At 44.9% G+C, this 19,384-nt stretch overlaps 1 protein-coding gene across 1 annotated transcript in view; it reads right to left on the bottom strand.

Moving 5' to 3' along the window:
- Positions 1–406: 406 nt before the first annotated feature.
- The window catches only part of SORL1 (sortilin related receptor 1), a 121,725-nt gene continuing 102,747 nt past the window's right edge, over positions 407–19,384 (bottom strand). The window contains exons 40-48 of the mRNA XM_054997648.1: positions 19,182–19,278; positions 18,068–18,252; positions 17,250–17,369; positions 16,224–16,388; positions 13,207–13,381; positions 11,355–11,461; positions 10,734–10,926; positions 8,316–8,528; positions 407–6,050 (exon numbers count right to left, since the gene is read on the bottom strand). Of these exons, the coding sequence (XP_054853623.1) occupies positions 5,983–6,050; positions 8,316–8,528; positions 10,734–10,926; positions 11,355–11,461; positions 13,207–13,381; positions 16,224–16,388; positions 17,250–17,369; positions 18,068–18,252; positions 19,182–19,278 (1,323 nt within the window). The 3' untranslated portion in view covers positions 407–5,982. The remainder of the gene's footprint in view (positions 6,051–8,315; positions 8,529–10,733; positions 10,927–11,354; positions 11,462–13,206; positions 13,382–16,223; positions 16,389–17,249; positions 17,370–18,067; positions 18,253–19,181; positions 19,279–19,384) is intronic.

Here is a 19,384-nt window from a genome sequence, read left to right as displayed (position 1 = left end):
TCCAAGAGATTTGTCTGAGGCTATGCTAACATGTTGCCTGGGCTTTTCAGGATCCAGTGCATATATTTTGTTTGGGCCAGGCTGTCGACTACAAAGAGAGGCAGACGCTACTCTACCAGGGTAACATCTACCTGCCTACCCTCCATGGAATCCATGACAGCAAAATTAGGGGGTCCAAAGTGGCCTCTTGTCCAGGCCTACTGGATCCTGACCTACTGAGCTTCCAGCAGGATTTTGCATCCTGTTCTTCTGATTGTTCACTGCTTTTCTCTTGCCAAAGAATAGTTGCTGTTAATGCCACAGTTAGCACTTTGTCACATAATTTATACATCACGACAAGGGTGGGCACACACGGTATTGGAGAAGAGAGCTATAACTAAAAGTCCAAGATTATTAACTCCTAAGAAACCAATTGATCCCTATTTTTATTAACAGAAAGTCAAAGGCAAGCGGATGAAATTTCATGGAGTTGAAATCCTATCACTGAAAAATTCATCGAGTTGAAATCCTGTCACCATAAAAATTTGTGCAAGCCTGGATTTCTATGGCAACGCCCCGATTCGGGCAGCAGATTTAACAGGGTTCAGAAAATAAAGACCTAAAGATTCGAAGAGAAAAATGCTCACCTTAAATGCGTTTACATTTTTTCTTAGATCCACAAGCAAAGCAAAAACAACAGTATTAGCATTTCCGTAAGATGTTCTGAAGTTTCTCAACATGGAGGTTCACACGCTTCCAAAAAAATTGGTACGTGCACACATGCTTGTTTGTTTGGGCTTGTTTTATAGCAGATTCCAGAGTTGATGGTTGGGTGACCAAAGATAATAACACTATTTAAAGAGGTATTTCCCCACCCACAAATTTTATTGAACATTTCCTCCACCAGCGTTTTAGTTTTCCATCAGCTTTTCTTGATTCAAATTAAAACCGCTATAGTTGTTTCAGCAGTCCTTGGAAAACGAAAAAGAGCACGTTAGCTTTGCCACATATTTCTAATTTTGTTCCGAGGCAGAAGGGCAGTCGGGTTTAGGATTTCCCTGCCCCATCCCAGGAAAAGAGATGAAGGTGACGGCAGAGAAACAGCATCCGGTTGAGAAGGCCTGCTGTCATCTTTCCCAAAGCAATCTTTATTAATTCCTTCTAACTCTGGATTTCATTGGCCTCCCTCCAGAACTCTGAAAAATGGCTCGTTTGCTCTGCCGTTTTGCAGCCACAGCCAACAATCCAAGATTACAGCAATGCTTTCTGATGTATCATCTCCCATGGTCAATCCTTGTCTTCCTACGAGCTATCTTTGGGTTTGGGCCAAACCGTAAGTGGACTTGCTGATGGATCCCACCGGTATCAGTGGGTTACCAGCCCATAGAGCATGCTGCAGGAATACCTTCCCCATTGGACTGGCTCCTAACAGAACCAACTTAAAAAACAAAGTGAACTGCCCCATCGTCTGATGCCCTGGCTTCTTGAGTTGGGAGCGGAGAACACCATCCACCAGACTGCCTTCCACTTTTCGGATTAATTTATCGGTAATCATCTCTGAACGAAGCATCCAACAGCCTCCTACGGAGCATTTCCCAAAGCTGATGTCATGTTTCCAAAACTACAGACATGGAACCGAAACATTCAATGTGGTATATTTACAAAAAATAAACAGGTACAAACCCAACCGGGACACTCTTCATTCAGGTTTGTGCTTCAAACATTCATTAAAACGTAACAATTGACTCAAAAAGGCATCCGTCCTGCTCACATGTCAAAAGAAGAGAACTCCAATTTTTATATAAAATGCACTAGCCCCATAAGCTATCTTCTCACAGTGGTCTTTTGTTGTTTTTTGCATAAAGTGTGTGTGTGTTTGTGAGTATTTAAGTGTTTAAAGGGTTCAGGAAGTCTGTCTGGCACAGTATTGAATCACAGGGAGTGAAACTTGGGAGTCAAACAGTCAAGATTCTTCATCTAGCCCAGTAGTTTTTAATGTATGTTCTGGAGAGCAGCTGGGATCTCTGTTTTATCAGGGAGTCCACAACAAGGCCATTAATAGTGCACAAGGTACCCTGCATGACCACTTAGCCAGTGGCTCAGTGTTAGAGCATCTGCTTGGGATGCAGAAGGTCCCAGGTTCAATTCCCGGCATCTCCAATTAAAGAGATCAGGTAGGAGGTGATACGAAAAACTTCCACCTGAGAGCCTGGAGAGTAGACAATACCGGCTTTGATGGACCAAGGCGGTGATTCAGCATAAGGCAGGCTCACACGAGTGTTCACAACACTTGAGGTATCACACTGCAATGATCAACCATGGTGCATACAGTTGTGTTTGTGTGTGTGCTGCTGACTGCATTCTAGGGTGCACCGATTTCACAGAGGTTGGATCAACAAGGCCAGGTGACACCCTGCTTCAATTTTCCATGAGAAGCTGCCTTATACCTTATGCCTATTTAAGTCATTGGACCCATGTAGCTCTCCAGGGTTTCTCAACGTCTTTCCCATCGTCTCCAGCCTGTTACTCCTTGTAACTGGAGTTGCTGACGACTGATCATGGAACCTTGCACGCACAAAGCTCTACCAGGGAGCCACGGCTCCTCTTTAACTCACTCTGAGACCTAACACCATCAACCTTTCTTTGCAATGGCTGCATGGCAGATGCTCAGGCATCCCGACAAGTCATTGTGGAAAGAGTTTGCCGGAGGTAGGAAATCTGAAAAATGATGATCTGGCATGAAAAATGCACAGATGACACGACATTAAATTGCAACACACAACTGAGGCATGGCCAACAACAGATCTGTGGTAAGGTGGGGCAGAAATGAAAAAGGACAGACATAAACATGGACTTCTGCACTCCCTGCAGTGTAACTTTTATGGGACTTTGCTGCTTGGAAAAATCGAAGGGGGGAAAAGAGCAATAGCAAAAATCACAGAAAAGTCTTCATAGTCAATCACCAACTATTGGCAAAGCTCTGGGAATAGCAGAGAACATTACCAAAGCCATGTTTGGCCCCTATTTGTGCTGCAACCCTAAGAAAACTTAAGTCACCCTGCTCAGAGACACTTTTGGCTTAAAATCAGTAAAATATACTTGCATTGAGAAAACCTGAAGATTGAATTTTATGAATGCAGAATAACAAGGTTTGCATATGCAGGAATACAGGTAAGCGTGACCTGTGAACACTCAGTGAAATATTACAGTCCACTCTTCCCCTCCCGGCTCCTTCCCGCAGGTTGCTGAAAAGGTTTTCTGTATAGCTGCAAGTGCCAGGTTTAAAAGCCTCGGACCTCACGTGCTGGTCCAAATATGTGTCCACTTAGGCAATGTGGTGGTAGGACAGGTATGATCCAGTCCCATCCCCCCCCCAATCAAATGCAAAACATGAGTGATGTGGGACTTCTATACACATCACAGCCTGATTGTTTTCTGCACAAGTGGGGGGTAGGGGGGATGAAAGCCATGAGTGCTGGCACAGACACCTTTCTGGCACTTATGGCCCGTAACTTTCTGGCATTTATGGCCTGGCTGTTCTCCTCTCACCCAAGTTCGCCAGCAAGAAAACCTTGCTCGATCCAGTGGAGCAGACCAGACTTGAGACTGTTCACTGCACAAGCAGGAGGAAGACAGGCTGGAAAGCGGAAGAGGGAGGTGTTTCCCAGTGCAGCCCCACTCGAGCCTCTCTTTCTATGAAAATTGCCCAATCGATTGCCTATATCCACTTAGAGGGGGAAACAAACGGCCTGCCGGTTTTCTATATTTGCAATATATTTGAAAAAAATAAAATGGGAGGGGAGGAAGTCAAAGCGCCTACATCCTCATGGATAGAGATCACTGCGGCGTCTGGACTGCCACTTAAAGCATAATTAAATTAACAGCCTTCAAAGTGAATCCACATGGGTTACTACAGAAAACCAATGGACCATTTTTGTTTGGTTTCCCTTACTGGATTTGCAGAGATGAGGATGTAATCTATGCATTCTAGGCATACAAGGAAGGTGCAGGCAAGCAACGGCATTGTCATGCAAAACCTCCCCACTCGTCTTGATGATGAGTTACATGTACTGGATAATGTAGGAGGGCTGAATAACCAAGACAACATAAAATTTTGATTGAAGACCATGTTATCAAGTTGGAGCCTTGAGGTTCCATTACCTATAGGGCTCTAATAGGCTCAAATCCCCACGGAAAGGAGAAGTTCCAGGGCCTTCCCTGGCACACAATGTTCTTCTCTCCAGCTCGATTCCAGGGCCATGTCTGAGAAAGATGGACCACAGCACCTAGTTAGGGGACACGCCAGCCCGGCCAAGTGGTACTCAAGTGTCTCTTCTGCCCCTATTACCTTACAGGCACCGATGGCTTTCACCTGTATCTGAAAGTCCCTTGTGATTACCAGGAGATCTTCTGCATACCTAGAGACATGGCTCCCCCATTCACTCAACTGGAAGGGACAGCGCTGCTCATGGACCTGATATACTACTGGGGCTGCCCTTTCCATCAGAGTGAATGGGGAACCAACTCATGCAAGATGAAATGGATCTACAGATTGATGCTTCATGTTCCTTGGTATCTAAACTTGCAATAAGAAGATTAAACTGAAGCCTCCAAATTTTTGCGTGCCTGCTTTTATTTGCTAAAATGTGTTTTAAGCCCCTGGCAGAAAATATTCCAGCCTTCAGGTTAGCAAACATATGAAACAGATGACGGTCGCTCTACTCACTTTTTTTTTGCTCCCTCGAAACACAGAAAACTATTCAAGAACTTTTTTTAAAGTGGTTTTTTTTTTACTATGTTAATACCTGATTTGATTACAGGACAAGGGGGTAGGTGGGAATGAAACAACCACCTGACTGTGTTGCAAAAAGATAAAAGTGGCACATCCTCCCACACAAGTGTGCATATATGACTTAGAATTTTGGAAGTCTGACCCAAAGCAGACTTCCCAATAAATTAATTAATCAAACAAAAGGAGGGGGGGGGAGATCCTCACGGGAAACAAAGTCCAAAGAAGTCTTTAAGTCAACATAAAACCTTCAGGAACTATTCTCTCTTTTCATATAGGTATGTATTTGTCATTTCCTGAATATTTTTAAATAAAATCTCCTCTTAGAAAAAATAAAAAAGAAAAGCCAGTTTAGACTCTGATCTTGAGAGAACCGGTCCTTTTAGTTACTGGTCTCAGGGGCCTTGCGTATGACCTCATGCAAGACCCCCTGGAAGTGGGAGGGTCATAGCAGCAGCGTTTGGGGGAACATCTTCAGGGAAATCCACGGCCTCGCATTTCCCCTCCTTCTCCCCTTTTCAATTCCTCTTCCACTGTACACCTTCATATAATGAAGGCTACAGATGGGCAACTTAACTTCCCCTCACCTTGCATTCTTCCATCAGCAGAACCAGCCACTGCAAAGGACTGCCACAGAAAATGGCAACCCTGTGTCAAGTATCTTCTTCTCTACCCCATGATGGATGCAACATCCCTGCTCCTCACTCAATGACGTGGGGATGTCTGACACGATGACATCACTCCACGCCTTTCCATGAATGGGGGAATCAAAGAGGATGCATTTGAGGTGGGATTGTTAGTTTTGCAGGTAGCTCTGCCCTCTTCATCATGTCTAGCAGGAACAAGGATCTAGAAGGGGTTCTTTAAGCACTCACAAGTTCTCTGAAGATCGGAGTCACAGTCAACAGAAGACATCTCACAGACTTAAAAGCATGCCCAGCAAGCACAGCCTTGTAAGACTAACTTAAGAGTTTGAAAAAAAAAAAGTTAACAGAAATGGAAACTAAATCAACCTGGTTTCAAAGTTCATAGCTGTGGAACTACAAAGTGTAATAATCGTTTCTTCTTTGTTTGTTTTTTATCGGCCCATACAAAAATAACATATTGCAACTCAAAAGTGCATTTTTTGTTTTTGTTTTTAAAATAAACAGTTGACTATTTTTATCAAATAAAATATTTACAACCATTTTGGTTTCCAGAATCGGGAATGCTCTTCATGCTATCACCATGGGGACGTCGTCTGAAAAACCCGTGATCATAGGAGCTTCATCGTCCTCGTCTCCTAGGAAATAAACGCACAATGCTAAAGAGACAGGGCTTTTACAGTGGTGGCACCTCCTTTGGGGAATGCCTCCACAGGTAGAAATCTGCTTTGGACCTGAGTTTGCTATATTTTAAAACCAAGTGTTTCAGTTCACCCAGACTTTTAGGGCCAAACTACACCAGACACCAGACATGTGTTCTTCACCTGTCGGGTCCTGTAAGGTTCCCTGGGAGCAGTAGTCCTGCAAAGAATCTCTATGAGATTCTCTACCGGGGAATCTCTCTCTCTCTTTCAAAAAGCCACTCAGCTTGGGTTTTCTTCCAGGAGCTGATGGGAGGGGGTGGGAATGTAACAGGAGGCAGGAAAAAAGCGGAGGCTTTTTGCAAGAAAGAAAGAAAATCCTTCCCGTTGTGATTCTCACTTCATAGTGACTGTCCCCTTTCTTTTTTAAAAAATGTTAAGTCCATCACAGGATCGATGAATAACTCATTTGAAAGCAGCAAGGGGAAGTTCCCTTTTTATAATTTTTGCAGTGAGTCCTGTGCAAATGAAACTGATCGATCATCAATTTCACCCCCTAGCTAAGTAGAGGAGGCCGGTCAATTTCACCCCAGCTAGGAGGTGAAATTGACAACGGTCAGTCAATTTCACTTGTGGGCTCTCTCCAAAAATAATAAAAAGGGAACTTCTGCATTAAAACCCACGATTCATCGAGCGGCTGTTCTCTGAAAGACTACACTTCACAAGGAACCTTGTAGGACCCGACACACTCCCATGAGTATCATGTAGTTTCTCTCTGGAAATACAACCCACGTGCAGCAAGTGGTTCATGCAAACGGGGCCTTTGCTTTGATCCCAGGCAGGTGCCTGATGAACCCAGAAATACCCACTAGCAGCTTTTGCACACATTACCAATGTGGCTTTAATAACATAATAACATTCAATTTATATATCGCCCTTCAGGACAACTTAACCCACACTCAGAGCAGTTTATAAAGTGTGTTATTATTATCCTCATGACAATCACCCTGTGAGGTCGGTGGGACTGAGAGAGCTCTGAGAGAGTTGTGACTGACCCAAAGTCACCCAGCTGGCTTCAAGCAGAGAAGTAGGGAATCAAACCCGGCTCTCCAGATTAGAGTCCTGCCGTTCTTAACCATTACAACAAACTGGCTCTCTTTAAATTAGAATCAATGGGAAAACAAGATTTTCTTTACCTTACATGGTACTACATATGCAGCCAGACTCTCTGCTTACATAAAGGCATTATTTGAGTCCAGTAGTATTACTGACTAATAAGATATCCAGAGTATAAGCTTTCAAGAGTCTAACCTGTCTTCATCAGATATATGAAAAAGGGAGCTTTGACTCTCAATATTTATACTCTGGAAACCTTGATGGAAACTTCAAATCTTCCCCTTACCGAAGACCAACCTGGCTACCCACCTGAAACCATCAATAGAAAGGCATTATGACACTGGTCATTTTATTTTCATTTTCTAATAAACAGGAGCTTGAAATTTGCCTAGTTCATCATCACTGACCAGTAAGCTAATATTTTCATTAAGCATGACATTGCACCAGCTGTTGGAAGTTTTAGACGTTTATATTCATGTGTGGATGTTTTTAATTACTGCGGTAAGGCTGATTGTCATAAAATGGTCTCGGACACAGGAATAAGGCGAGAACTACATTTCTAAATGTAAGTCAGTATCCCCAAGACATTCAAAGTACAGAACAGAGAGAGGAAGCAAAATTCCTCTCAGGACATCCCCAACCACCCATATTTTGAAATGTTCGGAGTAGGGCATAAGAAGACAAAGAGCTAAACTACACAAGATGGCCGGCACGTGTCCTTCACATGTCGAGTTCCCGCAATTTTCCCTGGGAGGTGTAACCTGACAAAGAACTGCCACACACTGTGATCCTCTGCCTGGGAGAATCGCCAGGGGCTGACTGGCTGCTCACCCCCGTCTCTCCTTCCCTTGCTTTTTGTCAGACTACACTTCCCAAGGACACTTGCACGAACCTGACACATGAAGGATACGTGCTGGCCGACTCGTGTAGTTTAGCTCAAAATTAAGCACTTTACTTCCACTCCTTTCTGGAGAGGAAATATATAAAGGTGCTGGTAACTGAAAAACCTTGCTAAAAACAAAACACTCTAATGCAGCAAGTCACAACTTCTGCAGCATAACACCAGCTTGCCTTAGCATTCTCTTTACACGTTTTTCCTGTTTTACCAAAGCAACACCTGAGTCTTAAGCTCACAGCACCACTTACCTAAATCGTCGCCTGATGAGAATATGGCCGACCCAAGCCGGGAATTGTAATGGCTGTTGGCAAAGGCCGTGAAGCTGTTCTGCAGCCTTCTGTGCCTCATGTACAACACGACAAACCCTACACCCACAGTCACTAGCAAGAGGAATAATATGGGAACCACGATGGCAGCAACATCCGTGGATTTGCCTGTTTTAGAAGCAGCGGGATCTTCGTCTATAAGAGGAGAGGGGGACAAAAAAAAAAGAAGAAGAAACACAACCAGAAGTGATTGCAAAGGTTTCCTGACATGCACTCAAATGTTAAAGGAATCAAATGGAATTGAGACCATAGGGTCAAAACCAGACTACATTTTCTGCTAACCGAAGGGGTAGGGACATTCCTACCAATTCCCTTTTCCTGAGGCAGAAACTCAATTTGCCTCTCATAATGTTCTTGATGCCCTGACCTAAATGGCCCAGGTTAGCCCAATCTCAACAGATCTCAGAAGCTAATGAGGATCAGCACTGGTTAATAGATAGGAGACCACCAAAGAAGGCCATGGTTGCTACAAAGAAGCAAACCATCTCTTTTCATCTCTTGCCTTGAAAAACTCTACGGGGCTGCTGTAAGTCACCTGCAGCTTGACGGCACTTTCTACCACCAATGCTCCTGATAGTCCACAGTCCCCCAAAAGCAGCATTTTGGGGAGATCAATGTGCTGCAAAATGAGAAAGGGGGGAGGCAGGATTGGGCTGCTCCATGAACAAAAGTGCATGAGTGGAAAAACTGGATCCTGCCCCTATATTGCAATTCTTAATGAAGGGATATGCAGCTGGTAGCTTAGGAGCCACCAGCAGCTCTTCTGACCACCATTCTCCGATGTGGCACCTGTCCTGTTTTGGAAAAGAGGCCAAGGGCCTCGCTCAGTGGGGCTCCTGGTTGGCAGCTGGTGCAGGCCTCATGTCAAGGATGGAGATAAATGCGGCTCTTTTGGTCAATGGTCATTGCAAATGGGGCTCTCCCCAAGCTGCGGAGTGACTGCCACTGTCTTAAATAGTTTTTAATATTTATTATCCATCTAAACCTGGATTGTCCCGTCATACCCCTTCATACATCTTTTGCAGTAATGGAACAGCCACTTTTACAGGGCTCCTTTGTACTCCACCATGGTAACTCCGGCAAGCCCAGAACGGTCATGTTTGAATGTGCCTATTTGTCCATGCCAATATTCAGTGTATGGTCCAGAGTTGCCTTGCTGATGTCCCTGGTCTTATGTCATAACTGGTAAGTACATTCCTTAACTTGCAATAAGCACTTTCGTTTTCTCAGGCTCACGAGCAGCTGCGGACAATCTTTTCTATTGATATTGTGTAGACTGACCTTGAGTGTCTAAAGTGTCGCATTACTTGGTATCTTGTCTGTCTAGTGTGGGAACTTCAGAAATGTTTCCCAAACTAATTCTGTACTTGTGATCTAGGGGGGGAGGAGGCTGGTTGATTATATTGTCCTGTAATAGCCTGAAACTTTATTCCTTTCAATGAGAAGTTACCAGGCTCATCTGCCTTTACTTCATGTACTCCTATGGACCTGTGTATATGTACAAGATTGAATTTCTGAATAAAGATCATTTACCCAAGGACATGTGTCGTGCTGAAGTGATCCAGGGATCTATCTGCCATAACCTGACATGCATAGTCTGACAAGAACCAGCCAAGCAGGTCCCCGTCATACTGGTCCTACCTCTAAGACATTAGAACGCCTATATTCCTTTTCTGATTCTGACACACTAGAATTTATGCTGTCTGATGTGGAGCCCCTTGTTTCCAACAAGATGGCACTTTTTGCTTTAGCCACTAGGAAAATAAGAGCAAATATGATTCTCAAGAAAGCAGCCAGATGAAATGAAATGTAATATTTGAGTCTGAACATGAATTTTTAGAGATGTAATTTTAGAAATTTTAAAATTTCAGAACTGTATATATGTTAACTTGTAAAAGGCCTATGGCCACATACAATAAACTCTTTTATAGACTGAATGAAGCTGTGGCGCCACAGAGCGAAGTACCAGGAGTGACGATTTAAATTTACACGGATTGTACTGGTTTATATTTGGCTATTATGCCATTGATTTCTTGAAGAGTGGTTTGATGGTTGTAGATATTTATTGTACAGATATTATTTATTACCTGCATTTTGTATTATTTATCCAAAGCGTGCAACACTATCTACACTGTTTATAAAAATGTTCTAAAAATTTCTTCCAAAAAATTTAAAAAATTGATATATATAGTGTGGGGGATTTTTTCTAGAAGCAGGAGACCAATCAACCAAAAGGTTCCTTGCAACTGGCCTGTTCAAGCATTTCCAGGGAACATGGAAAAAGACTGTAAGGAACCTACAAGGAGATCCTGAACGGGAAGAAGAACATGTTTTTCTTACCCATTCCAAGTTCATCATAAAGCAGCATAGCAGGCTCCCCGCACATCTGTCCACTGTAGAGGCATCGGGCTTGGACAGTGAAGGAGTAATTGTGGCCTATTTTCAGGTTGGAAACTTTGAAGACTGTGTCTGTGGTGTTCCCCAAATAGGCTGTCGCATTCATCATTCTATCGAGCATGTGTATTTCATACCCCTGGTATCAAAAAGGGAGAAAGCCACTTCAGTTGTAGGGTTTTTTAAAAAAATAATTATTTTAAACACTGGGAACCTGCTCCTTTCAGCCTTTCACGGCAGCTTGCAACAACACAACACAGAAGAGCAAGAACAATAACACTCATTGAAACGCAGACGGGATGGAAATCACAGCAATTGTCCTTAGTTTTAGGGCTCATTGCTAGTTTTATCTGCACGGCTCTCTGGTTTTATTCCTGCTATTTTCACCCTCTATTTTATTCTGTAAGCTGCCCTACATGTTCAGAGAGCCAAAGGGCAAGCCATAAACAAGAAAGGGTAAAAAATAAAGTTTTACATATGTAGGCTGCTGTTTGTAGTGGGTGGGGGGAAGCACATTTAATCAAGAAAAAAAGAAAGAAAACAGTATCAAAGCTGATGGTAACTTACCCGACTTTCACTGAAATGACTTTCTTTTAAGGCTAAACTCTTCCAAAATAGCAAGATGTGATCATTTTCTGGTATAATTTTCAAGGCTTCTGGAGCAGCCAGGGAAACTGCAAAAGGGATGGAGGGGAAGCAGCGGAAATGTTTCAGCAAACCGGTTTCTTCCTGTCTATCTAGTATATTTTTATCCCGCCCTTCTTCCATGGAACCCAGAATGGTATGAATCGTTCTCCCTTCTCTCCACCGCCCAACGTTATATTCGTCACCCCAGTGGAGCTGAGAAGTGACTGACTAACCCAAGATCAATCAGTGAGATGCATTAGCTGAACTGAGGGCCAAGCTACACATGACGAATGACACTTGAACGGCAAGTGTATTTCTCCCTGTTCACTTGCCCTCCACTCAATCCACTTGCTGTTCAAGTGTCATTCGTCATGTGTAGCTTGGCCCTGAGATTCAAACCTGGGTCTCCCAGATCCTAAGCACTCTAAACACTGCACCACACGGGACATCCCACCATGGTTTTGGTGCACTGTAAGAACAGGAATATGGGTGGTGGGGTAACATGCACAAGTTGTTTTAGCTACCGCAGCACATGTATCTCACCCCCACACTGTGCAGGGGCGTAGCGCACCCTCTCCCTGCTCCTCCATTCCATTATAATGTGCACAAGTTGTCCACCGTGAAACACCTGAAGCCGACCACAGGGAGAAGGAAAATCCCCCAAGATAAGCCCATTATAGGTCTCCATTTTATACCCTACCTATCAACAGCCACAAACCGAGATGGGCAAAATATGCCCTGGGACTACACTTAATGCAGAGGTGTTTTTCATGTGACCCTTGAGCCGCTTAATAATTTGCCTGCAGCACCGGCCAGCTAAACCGCAATAACAGACAGCGGACTGAGGTTCCCCCTGAACTATGGACAGCTCAAAGCCATTAAGACCTGCAGAGTCGGAGAGAAGACCACATCTGGGGCTCCACATGCTTTCAGGGGCTCTGAGTTTGATGCAGATTGCTGTAACACACTCCTATACATTGGAAACCAAGCCTTAGGCTGGTTTGGGATTGGGTTTGGAGAACCTGGGGGGTCAATTAAGAGCATGTTAGGGTATAATTTTCTAATTTGGTACATTTTTTTCTTTAGAGTGCAACATTAAACGAAGAGCAGTGTGTGAATGCAGTCCTGGATCTACTGCAATATTTCTAGTTCATCCCACAATACTAGAGGCAAATTCTGATCCAGTATTTTACCTAGAATCATTCTAGCCCTGAATAACGGACTATATTGTATTAAAAATTTTCCTCCCCACTTCTTCTTTTGTTACAGCTCTAGATAAAACACCAGGAGCACTGCATGATTGGTTTCTATATGTGTGGGTGTGTTTGATCATAAATTGTTTACAATTAACCACTGGGAAAGGCCTTAGGGCCGAAACGCGTCTGGTCGTTTTTTTCTGTACCTTGGTCTATTTGTGTTGGTCATTGCACTGTACCATCATCTGTATTTTGAGATGTTTTAGCAAGTTTTAGTATATATATGTAGCCTGCCGTTCAGGCCTTATGTTTTAAACTTGTTTTTAATCTATATTGGTGCGTGTCTATAATAAATACTCATTTATATATATATATATATGTATATATTTTTATGTTGTCACTTAACCCCTTGCTTTTGTTCCCCTGCTTGTTTGGGTTGAGTTTGTGGGGATTCCCCCTCCCCCCCTTTTTCGTCCTTGCAGAGCCAGTACCCAACCTGGAGAGTCACCTGAGTCGAAAAATTTGCCCATTCCCACCCTTGATGCTTCTCTTCAGTGGGCGACTGCTCCCTGAGCTACCTAATGCCGCAGGCTTACCTGTGCTAACCTTCAAGCTGGCATCTTTGCTCATGTTTACAAGTTGGACAATGATGTGGTACTTCCCCCCCGGCTCCAGCTTCTTGATCGTATATTCCACCGTGTTGTTTCGAGTTTTCACCTTATAGTTCTTATCCGTTTTTCTTATTAAATCTTTCACTGCAACAGCATATAGCTGAGGAGAACAAAAAAATGTACACTGTGAATGCTCAAGAGATCCCTTCCTGGAACATACTGCTTCTCTCATTAGGCATCTCAGATGCACGTCTGAGTAGCCAATTTGGAGATCAGACCTCAGTCAAGGAGAGTGCCTTTGAAGGGCTTCTGCTCTGCCAGCAATCTGGCAAGGGGTGGCACCCTATTCTTAGCCAAGAGCCTTTGGCAAGGAAATATCCAAGCCAGCCAGTTAACACTCGTGTTACAGCAACTACCTCATGGGATCACACCAAAGGATCATCGAATCCAACATTCTGTTCCCAGGCATGGCTTTATACACGTATATATACAAAACTGGCTGCCATCTTGTTGTGTTTGCCCAGAGGCCCTGGCAGTTAGAGGTATGCTGCCTCTGAATATTCATGTTACATTGAGCTACCGCGCCTGACAGCTAAACTGATAAGGCTACCCGCTGAACGTGTGCTTCTGATAGAATCCCAAAGCCTGTGATCAGATGTGATTACACAAAGGCTTACTGATACAAGTATGCCTATTTTGGAACCCCACTGGCTATTGTTAATATTGGTCCTTCCTTCACTGTTAATTAACAATTTCATTCATGTTCTTTAGAATGTATTATTACTGTTATGGCTACTATCAGTGGTGGAAATGCCGTCAAGCCGTAGCTGACTTATGGCAACCCCTGCTTAGGTTGTCAAGGCAAGAGATTAACAGAGGTGGTGTGCCATGGCCTGCCTCTGCAACCATGGGCTTCTTTGGAGGGCTCCCATCCAATTACTAACCCAGGTCGACCCTGCTTAGCTTCTGAGATCTGACAAGAGCGGGCTTGCTGGGCTATCCAGGTCACGGCATTGCTGTTATTATCCTACTATATAATTCCCTAAGCGGGTTTCCGACGACTCACAGGTATCTCAAGGCACAGGTGTGTTAGTGCACCCCTTCAATACCCCCTCTGCCTGCCTGCCCTTCCATGCCCCCTCGGCCAGCCAGCCCTTTCATGCCACCCTGCCTGCCAGCCCTTCCATGCCCCCTCTGTCTGCCTGCCCTTCCATGCCCCCTCTGCCTGCCTGCCCTTCCATGCCACCCTGCCTGCCTGCCCTTCCATGCCCTCTGCCTGCCTGCCCTTCCATGCCACCCTCCCTGCCAGCCCTTCCATGCCCTCTGCCTCCCAGCCCTTCCATGCCCCCTGCCTCCCAGCCCTTCCGAACCCCCTCTGCCTGCCAGCCCTTCTATGCCCCCTGCTTGCCTGCCCTTCCATGCCCCCTCTGCCTGCCAGCGCTTCCATGCCCCCTCGGCCAGCCAGCCCTTCCGAACCCCCTCTGCCTGCCAGCCCTTCCATGCCCCCTGCCTGCCTGCCCTTCCATGCCACCCTCCCTGCCAGCCCTTCCATGCCCTCTGCCTCCCAGCCCTTCCATGCCCCCTGCCTCCCAGCCCTTCCATGCCCTCTGCCTGCCTGCCCTTCCATGCCCTCTGCCTCCCAGCCCTTCCATGCCCCCTGCCTCCCAGCCCTTCCGAACCCCCTCTGCCTCCCAGCCCTTCTATGCCCCCTGCTTGCCTGCCCTTCCATGCCCCCTCTGCCTGCCAGTGCTTCCATGCCCCCTCGGCCAGCCAGCCCTTTAACGCCACCTTGCCTGCCTGCCCTTCCATGCCCCCTCTGCCTGCCAGCCCTTCCATGCCCCCTGCTTGCCTGCCCTTCTATGCCCATTCTGCCATCCAGCCCTTCCATGCCCCCTGCCTGCCTGCCCTTCCATGCCCCCTGCCTGCCAGCCCTTCCATGCCCTCTGCCTGCCTGCCCTTCCATGCCACCCTCCCTGCCAGCCCTTCCATGCCCCCTGCCTCCCAGCCCTTCCGAACCCCCTCTGCCTGCCAGCCCTCCTATGCCCCCTGCTTGCCTGCCCTTCCATGCCCCCTCTGCCTGCCAGCGCTTCCATGCCCCCTCGGCCAGCCAGCCCTTTAACGCCACCTTGCCTGCCTGCCCTTCCATGCCCCCTCTGCCTGCCAGCTCTTCCATGCCCCCTGCTTGCCTGCCCTTCTATGCCCATTCTGCCATCCAGCCCTTCCATGCCCCCTGCCTGCCTGCCCTTCCATGCCCCCTCGGCCAGCCAGCCCTTCCATGCCACCCTGCCTGCCAGCCCTTCCATGCCCCCTCTGCCTGCCAGCCCTTCCAAACCCCCTCTGCCTGCCCACCCTTCCATGTCCCTCCCCCCGTCTGACAGCCCTCCCCAGCCCCAGGTTTCTAAAGCCCATTGTATTTTTTCTCACAATGGGCTTTCTTGCTAGTTATCCATAAATATTGCTAATGAATACAAAGTGTTAAACAAAGGAAAAAAAGTCCGAATTCATTCAGGCGATTCTTTTATCTGGAGATAATGGGGACTGAGCCTGGGACCATCTACCTATAAAACATGTGGTATTGTCACATTGATAGAGAAACAGACTTGGATGTTTGCTGATGCAAGCACAAATATATTTAACGGGAAAGCTGTATACTCAGGAATTGCTGTACAACGCACACACAGTGGCACAAGACACCAGCAAGAGATCAAAAGGTCTGTGTCGCTGCCACCAAGAAACTGGCTTTTAAAAATAAAGTTCAGGTTCACATGGAATCTAGAGCAGCAACCGATTTTTGCATTACGAATATCTGCCATTCAAATCTTAAACCCGTAGATAACATATATACCTTTTTATAACTGCTGCTTGGTGAATAGTTAGCTCTTTTTAACCCTCTGGTTTCTTTATTTCTGAGGTTTTGAAAAAAAAGCAGCTTGTGAAATACTAGCCACATGCGTTCTTTTCAACCCACAAAATCCATGCTCAGAACTGCACCATAACCTTACCAAATCTTGGTCAGGAGAATCGTACGGCGACTCCCATTTAATGACAGCAAATGTTTTCCCCACGTGCACCGTGTGAAGGTGCCGTGGAGGGAGGCGATTGTCAGGAATCATTTTCACAACGATGTAGTCAGAAGGCGGTCCTTGGTACGGAGATACCACACGTACCTAGAGAAGGACATTCAGTTCTTATTTTTTTGTCATCTTTACTGCACTGTACTGTTATTATTAGTTTATCAGTTGCTTTTCAGCAGCCTCTAATGTCAAAACACACACACACAAAAGCCATTATAATATCATAAAATGCACATCTCAGGGCCAAGCTACAAGTGACGAATGACACTTGAACAGCAAGTGTATTTCTCCCTGTTCACTTGCCCTCCACTCAATCCACTTGCCGTTCAAGTGTCATTCGTCACTTGTAGCTTGGCCCTCAATAGAATATTCCCACAGAACAGCTTCAAAACAGATCTGACTGGCGGTGCCCACTTCAGTACCCATTTGTGCTTTGAAAAACAATAGCTCTTTATCTTCCCAACAAAATTATCATCATCACACAGCCCATCAGGGCTGGGAATTAGCATGAAAATAGATACGTTTGGAGAGGTCTTTGGAGAAACATTTTTGATCTCCCCCCCTTCGTGCCCCATTTTCACATCAGAAAATGTTATTCTGTGCCCCAGTATAAAGTTTCAGATATATGAACATTTCTCTTGCACAGTAAAGTCTTTATTTGACAAAGAAAGCTGCGAGTCTTATTTAGGAGTAAACTTCCAAAGGTAGGTGCCACGACAGAAAAGGCCCTGTGTTTTGGGTGTCTAAAAGTAAAAAAAAAACAAGATGGATGACACAGCAGGCTCTCTAGCAGGTATCAGGGAATACAGGAGGGCACGGTTTCCTTGGCAACCCACAGCACAGGCAGCTGCCCCAACGAACAGACCACACAGGTGTGAGATTAAATCAACAGACAAAAGCCGAAGCTGACTTTGTTTGGGGGAAGGGAGAAGGATGAAGAGTTAACATTCCTACCAAAAACAAGTACTGCTCGTCTCTGTTGACAATGACTGTGATGTTATGCAGTGTGGTGTTGGCACTGCTAGGGTTCCTGTACAACTCTAGGAAAGATGTCGCATAGAATATACCATACACCTGTCCAGAACAAAAAGCAAAAGAGAGTGAGACAAGCTAGTTTTAAGACTCAGTTTTACTTAGGTCCGGCTTTTCTCACTAATAGGGACCTGAAGTTCCCTCTGCCCCCCACCTTATCCTCATAACACGCAACCTCAGGTTAGGCTGAGATGGTCACAAGTCCAAGGTTTCCCAGTAAGCTTCACTGGCAGAGCTGGGATTTGAACCTGGTTGTCCCAGGTCCAAAGTGGTTTTCACACGAGGAGGACTTGTGTGGTTTCCCTATAGCTGGTGCAGCTGCTGATAAAGCTACGTGGCAACAAGGGCTTCCACGTGGTAGAATTCCCCACGGTTTCCCTGCCCGGGTCCCCCAGCAGCAGCCCCACACATGCATACCCCAGGCCACTAGAATATTTTGTATCAACTTAAAAAAAACATTATAACAATAGGTGCAACAGATTCTCTGAATCCCCAACTTTCATTTATTTTTTAAAAAATCTCTAACCCATTCCATTGCAGATATATGTCTTTTCTCTCGTGTAACAGCAACACAATCACCAGCAACTGTTATCATCATCAGGCCTTTTTTACAATAAAGAAGCCTTAATAGCTAGATCTATGGCTTTCTTCTCGCACAATGTTACAGTATTCATCCTATAAAAAAACGAATATTCGTCTTTTGCAGGTTTTTCATGAGAAGAGCAGAAAAAAATCCTTACAACATTCCTCGGGCCAGTCCAGTTACACTCGACAGCAGTCTGATTGATAGGTTTGGCTTTCAGACTGGGAGGAGGCGGTCTTGTACCTCTGGTCACCACATGGGCAAAAGACAGAGGACTATCACCCAGTTCGGTCTTGGCCCAAGCCGAAATCTCGTACGGTGTCTGAGCAGTCAAGTTACTCACTAAAGAACAAAAAAAATATTTTGGCTAAGTAGGAAAGCCCAGAACACCCTTCCCAAAAAGTTTTGTTAAGCATCCCCCCGTAAAAATTCTTCATGCTTCATCCTGTCTAAGTACAAGGCAAGTAATTCTATCAGGAAACTTCAAATCTCCCTTGAGATTCTATTTGAATTATTAAACTGGTTCATATCTTACGCTCTCAGTGCTATATAAAATAAAAGACACATTGATTGAAAACAACATTGCATTTGTTGCACTAAACAACACTGCACTAAACACAAACTACAAAGAACTACAGCAATAAAAGCAGCAACAACATTTCTAAAATGCATCACACATTTAAAATAATATATAATCATATCATATAAAAAGCAGCCAGTACAATGAAAAAAAGTTAGTAGTAAACAAAAGCAGGAAAACTTCTGGAGCAGATAATAGGTTATATAAAAATGTTGGTGATAGATAAAAACAATCAATCAGATTAGAACCATAAATCAAAATGCTGGCTGGTTACTTCATATGACAAACTATTAAATGCCAAATGCATGAATACTATTTTTTTAATTGGGCACTTGAGAAGTAATGCCATTGATCCATCCAACTCAGGGCCCAGGTGGCTGCTCTTCAAGATCTCGACCAGAGGTCTAGCTTAACTTAGCCACTGGAGTTCGCTTTTCACTGGAGACACCAGAGATTGAACAGGGAGTCTTTTGCAGACAAAACAAGGGGCTACTACTAAACAACGGGCCCCTCTCAACCATGCTACGGTTCTAGATCAAGTGCTAGCCTCTCGCAACTTAAAAATACCCGACTCAGCGCAAAAATGTCTCAATAAACCTCTCTGGTAACCCAGGCTCTCACACCTTTTGAGACTCTGATATCTTATGCAGGATGCTCTCAGCGAAACAGTTATTCTGCCAACAAGACTTACCGGTTTGTACAGACTTTCCCCCGTCTACGTTCAAAATCCTTTTTTCTTGTCTGTGTGTGTCAAAGGTCCAGAAAATGTTCACCACATAACCATTCACCTATTAGCCAACAGCATAGAATTTATTATTATTATTATTATTATTATTATTATTATTATTAATTCCTTCTTTTTTCCGTCCCCATGGCATCTTTTTAGACAACTTG

The sequence above is a fragment of the Eublepharis macularius genome, chromosome 14 (genome assembly GCF_028583425.1).
Source record: "Eublepharis macularius isolate TG4126 chromosome 14, MPM_Emac_v1.0, whole genome shotgun sequence".
Lineage (NCBI taxonomy): Eukaryota > Metazoa > Chordata > Lepidosauria > Squamata > Eublepharidae > Eublepharis > Eublepharis macularius.
This window is presented reverse-complemented; position numbering and strand designations above follow the sequence as displayed.